The 5,907-nt window shown below is 41.0% G+C and overlaps 1 protein-coding gene across 1 annotated transcript in view; it reads left to right on the top strand.

The window, feature by feature from the left end:
• The window catches only part of znf236 (zinc finger protein 236), a 66,483-nt gene that overhangs the window by 18,430 nt on the left and 42,146 nt on the right, over nt 1-5,907 (top strand). Inside the window, exons 7-9 of the mRNA XM_020597253.1 lie at nt 1,524-1,646; nt 4,776-4,949; nt 5,684-5,858. Coding sequence (XP_020452909.1) covers nt 1,524-1,646; nt 4,776-4,949; nt 5,684-5,858 — 472 coding nt within the window. The remainder of the gene's footprint in view (nt 1-1,523; nt 1,647-4,775; nt 4,950-5,683; nt 5,859-5,907) is intronic.

The following is a 5,907-nucleotide window of genomic DNA, read 5'->3' as shown; positions in this document are numbered from 1 at the left end:
GGCCAGGCCTTTGTTCTCACTTCATCATTACCTCTACTGTGAAAACACATCTTGATCCCATGAGAAGTGACACTTGTCCTGTGTCCTTGCATCTTTTTTTATATGTTCTGTGTGCACTCATCCTTAACCCTGCTGAAACATACCCGTCATCACAGCACTGATAGCCCCTTACTGGAGCTCCTTCATATGCCCTCACACTGTCACAAATATACCCCAGTTGCCTCCTGTCTGGTGACTCTGGACCACTTGGTAAAGCAATCACAGCAACTCCTGTCCACTGGCACTTGCCTTTTACTTCATCTGTGTTTTGATCCTTGTAAAAAAACAACAACAACAAAACGTCCTCATTACTTTTTGTGTTTTCTTCTCTCACATTTCTAAAAGGTTTTTGACTTTTTTTTTTATCATAAAACCTTTTCCCACTCACCTTACTTCCATTCTGTTATGGATGTCTTTTAGGGTTTGAATGTCAAGCTATTATTCATGCACTTGTCAGTGTCCCTGTACCTGCTCTGTATATTTGCTTCCACTAAACTCCTCCAAAACAAACTGAGCAAGCTCCACAGTTTTCTGTCCAAAAGTTAACCCTGCCTTATTCCAGTTTCAGATTCAGTAGTTGTAAAAGCACTGAACTATACCCGCTGCCGACACTTACTATGAAGATCGGCAGACCTTGAAACATACATTTTTCCTAAATAATATTTTCCTTGAGTAGCATATTTACAGTCTGAAGGTAAATGTAGCTTAAGGGGGATGGTATATATTAGTGCATAATAAAATAGATATTATGATCATTACTGTATTTAAAAAATAGATGCCAATGACAGTGGCTCTCACATCCAACAGATATCCAAAGCAATATAATCACATTTCTTCAGCAGTGATGGAGCGTAAATCAGTACACCACCTTTTTTTTAAGTTTTCCTGTTCTCATTAAATGACTTAGAACCATTTTGGATGTTGTAACACTGAGCCAGGTCTCTGTAAGAATAAAAATGTGGGGAAGACTTTCACTCACTAACACATTTACAAAATGTAAGCAAACTCCTTATATTTAGATGTAAAAGGCAGGCGCCCTGATAGCCAAATGGTTACAGTGGGGGCACCATATTCGCAAGCACATAGTGTACGTGACGTTGGTGGTTTGAGTCTGGCTGTCGACCTATGTCACGGGTTCTCTCCTCTCTGCCTCTTCACAGCCTACTTTCCCCATTAATTTATAATAATAAAGGCAAATGCCAGAAAAATGACTTATAAAAAATGTACGTAAAAGGTGACGCTCATGACAGTGCTTAAAATTAATTTCATTAATATTAGGTGTGCTCAGAGAGGCATTGTCATCAGGTGGGTGAGTAACTTTCTCTTTAGAAGGCCCTGTGGATAGAAGAGAGAAGGGTACCGGTACCTTTACAGGTGTGATAGTGATAAGGTTGTCAGGAATTACTGAGCAAGACACTTTGGGAATAAGATTACAATGTGTGTGAGTTAAACCATTGTTCATGTTTTGTTATATTCTCTTACAGACTAAAGGTGTACCACTGTTCCCATGCATGGACTGTAGCTGTGTATTTAAGAAGCTGGGCAGTCTGAACGCTCACATCAGTAAGATGCACATCTCTGTGATTGAGGTTCCCTCTAACACTCCGGTAAGAGAGCAGCATGCAGCAGACAGGAGCCAGAAGGTTGTCACACTTTTTGTCTCCAACATCTGCTTTGAATATACTCTAATTAACTGAGTCTCTTGACCCTGCTGGGTAATGTTGCTAGAGTTCTTGGTGAACAATTAGATGTGATTTGTATGGTAGGCTGTGTTTTCAACCACAGAGAGAGATTATACTTGTAATACGTCTCAAGTAACAGTGATGGTTTACTGCCATATTATACAGTGCCTTGCGAAAGTATTCGGCCCCCTTGAACTTTGCGACCTTTTGCCACATTTCAGGCTTCAAACATAAAGATATAAAACTGTAATTTTTTGTGAAGAATCAACAACAAGTGGGACACAATCATGAAGTGGAACGAAATTTATTGGATATTTCAAACTTTTTTAACAAATAAAAAACTGAATAATTGGGCGTGCAAAATTATTCAGCCCCTTTACTTTCAGTGCAGCAAACTCTCTCCAGAAGTTCAGTGAGGATCTCTGAATGATCCAATGTTGACCTAAATGACTAATGATGATAAATAGAATCCACCTGTGTGTAATCAAGTCTCCGTATAAATGCACCTGCACTGTGATAGTCTCAGAGGTCTGTTTAAAGCGCAGAGAGCATCATGAAGAACAAGGAACACACCAGGCAGGTCCGAGATACTGTTGTGGAGAAGTTTAAAGCCGGATTTGGATACAAAAAGATTTCCCAAGCTTTAAACATCCCAAGGAGCACTGTGCAAGCGATAATATTGAAATGGAAGGAGTATCAGACCACTGCAAATCTACCAAGACCTGGCCGTCCCTCTAAACTTTCAGCTCATACAAGGAGAAGACTGATCAGAGATGCAGCCAAGAGGCCCATGATCACTCTGGATGAACTGCAGAGATCTACAGCTGAGGTGGGAGACTCTGTCCATAGGACAACAATCAGTCGTATACTGCACAAATCTGGCCTTTATGGAAGAGTGGCAAGAAGAAAGCCATTTCTTAAAGATATCCATAAAAAGTGTCGTTTAAAGTTTGCCACAAGCCACCTGGGAGACACACCAAACATGTGGAAGAAGGTGCTCTGGTCAGATGAAACCAAAATCGAACTTTTTGGCAACAATGCAAAATGTTATGTTTGGCGTAAAAGCAACACAGCTCATCACCCTGAACACACCATCCCCACTGTCAAACATGGTGGTGGCAGCATCCTGGTTTGGGCCTGCTTTTCTTCAGCAGGGACAGGGAAGATGGTTAAAATTGATGGGAAGATGGATGGAGCCAAATACAGGACCATTCTGGAAGGAAACCTGATGGTGTCTGCAAAAGACCTGAGACTGGGACGGAGATTTGTCTTCCAACAAGACAATGATCCAAAACATAAAGCAAAATCTACATTGGAATGGTTCACAAATAAACATATCCAGGTGTTAGAATGGCCAAGTCAAAGTCCAGACCTGAATCCAATCGAGAATCTGTGGGAAGAACTGAAAACTGCTGTTCACAAACGCTCTCTATCCAACCTCACTGAGCTCGAGCTGTTTTGCAAGGCGGAATGGGCAAAAATTTCAGTCTCTTGATGTGCAAAACTGATAGAGACATACCCCAAGTGACTTACAGCTGTAATCGCAGCAAAAGGTGGCGCTACAAAGTATTAACTTAAGGGGGCTGAATAATTTTGCACGGCCAATTTTTCAGTTTTTTATTTGTTAAAAACGTTTGAAATATCCAATAAATTTCGTTCCACTTCATGATTGTGTCCCACTTGTTGTTGATTCTTCACAAAAAATTACAGTTTTATATCTTTATGTTTGAAGCCTGAAATGTGGCAAAAGGTCGCAAAGTTCAAGGGGGCCGAATACTTTCGCAAGGCACTGTAAAGGTTTCTCTGGCCTAAATGTTGCTGGTTTGATTTATTTTGTCATGTCTGCTTAAATCCAGACAATGTCATTTTGAAATTATTATTTTTTTCCCTTTTAAGTGTCTCTAACTCAATTAAAGAAAGAGATAAAAAATTACTTAAAGACAACTGACTTGTAATTGTGAAATAAGTGCTGGTGTTTGTCAAAAATCAGGCTTTTATTCCCCTCTAATACACTGTCATAAGAGAGGATTGCTGCTTATTTAAAAAAACAGAAGTTTTAATCCTTTGCTTTAGAGATAACAGTGCTGGTTATTTTTTCTCTATTGGCATTGTACTACTTCCTCCATGTTTCACAGCCAAAACTCTATAAGCTTTGGCTTCATTTGCACTGAGCACTCTCCTCCAATCTTATGCTGTTGAGCAATTTCCCTTCTGTCTTAAAGCAGTCATGCAGATCTTCTGCCAAATTTAACCTGGCAGAGATTCCAAACTGTATATTGGAGCCTGATCTTCCCTACAATGCTCTCCATTCTTTTCTGCAGTGGAAATAATGTGTTATTATTATCTGGTCATTAATCGCTCATATGTAGTTTAGTGAAAATGCGTAAATGCTTAAAATGCTTCCTGCCAAATATGCACACGTACATTTAAAGGCTTACTCTCTATACAGTATGTTAACATAGCCACTGTCTGAATTTCACTTCAAGCCCACTTACAGTATGTAGCAAGAGCAATTTTGAGCCATTGCAGTCTGGTTTCTGTTCCAAACATAGCACCGAAGCAGCCCTTGTCACTCACCACTAACGATCTCCTTCCTGCAGCAGATGCATCTTCCTCATCCTCCTTGACCTCAGTGCCACCTTTGATATCATCTTCCAATCACTATTGTTGGAATGCCTGTCTGGTGCTGGGCTCGACAATTTCCCCCCAGATAAAGAAGTCTTGGTGTCATACTTGACAGTATACTTTGCTTTAGTCCCCATGTCGGTAATATCTCTGCCTATTTTTATTGACATGGTGCTGCCATAACTTCTCTCAAGTCTGCACTCAAGTCCTATTAACAGTGCTCCCAATAACAAAGGACTGAGACATAGGCAGGCACTGACTTACACCAGTGACACCCAGTGCTTTGCCTATTTTATGCTCCACAGAACTCTAATAAACATTTCAAATTATGGCCTGTCCTGATTTTTATCGGATAGCCGTTTGTCATCTTGGTCCTCATTTTCTTTCTTCCTTCTTTCTCCTTCCATTCCGCCTCTTCTTCTTCCGTAGGAGGCAGAGGTGACAGGCCAGGCTCCAGGAGGTTCAGAGGGTGGTGAGGGGGTGACGGATGTCATCCAGCAACTTCTAGAGCTGTCTGAACAGGTTAGCGGGGAGACAGCCCAACCCCCACCTCCAGAGCCAGCTATTGCCATGGAAGCTGCTATCAACCAGGACATCCTGCAGGTGAGTGAAGGACATTCAGCCATCCTAAATGCAAAACCTAGTAGCATTCAGGGTCCTGATGACTGACTAGGAACCCACAGTACATTAATTAAAACATCAGTCGTAAAGATAGACTTCAGTGACCATGTCACTTCTGCTCAGTGAGGAAGGACAAAAACAGCCCATTTGGAAAATTCCCCCAATTTCTTGCTGTGTGTGTGGGTGTGAAGTACTAAACATTATGCACAGGAGTGCACAAATACAAATGCACAGATACACACACACACTTCAGTAACTGTCAGTTTAGTTCTCCAAAAGTTAGTGGAACCATTTATCTGTAAATGAAACCACATGGTAGACTGTGCAGTTGCTTTCTGCTGGTGGCTGACTAGCAGGATTTTTTACAGTGGTGGAAACATGATCCATCCACGAGAAAGGACAGAGTATACTAATTACGTTGCACCAGGAAGTCTTATACATAAGTTCCACTGGAGAGTTGAATAGCACAATAGGATATCATTATCACTGAGATGTGGTGTGGGCCACTTTTTTTGTCACATTATTACATGCATTGCTCAGAGGGTTGAATCTATAACAATTCTTATTTTTAGGATTAAGTTCAGTATTTTTTAAGAATTTAATCTGTTGTAACATTTGACTGGCATTTCCACAGCTGTATTTTATCACACATGAAGCAGTGCTTATGATCAATTTCAGATGTGGTGCTGGAGCACATTTCTATTCTGTTTCTGCAGCAAGCTCTGGAGAACAGCGGCCTGAGTGTGGTCCATCCACAGGGTGACTCCACACCCAGAGAGTCACAGAACCAGACTGCTGAGGGTGCAGCTGTAGAAAAGAAAGGACAAGTTCCAGACAAATCGATCAGGGAAAAGAAAAGGAGCATTTTTAAAAAGCCTATACAAATGCCAGGTAAGAAATAAATGTTGTGTCTTTGTCCCCTTATGAATGGGTGTTGAAG

The sequence above is a fragment of the Monopterus albus genome, unplaced genomic scaffold (genome assembly GCF_001952655.1).
Source record: "Monopterus albus unplaced genomic scaffold, M_albus_1.0 scaffold33.1, whole genome shotgun sequence".
NCBI classification, from domain to species: Eukaryota; Metazoa; Chordata; class Actinopteri; order Synbranchiformes; family Synbranchidae; genus Monopterus; species Monopterus albus.
This window is presented reverse-complemented; position numbering and strand designations above follow the sequence as displayed.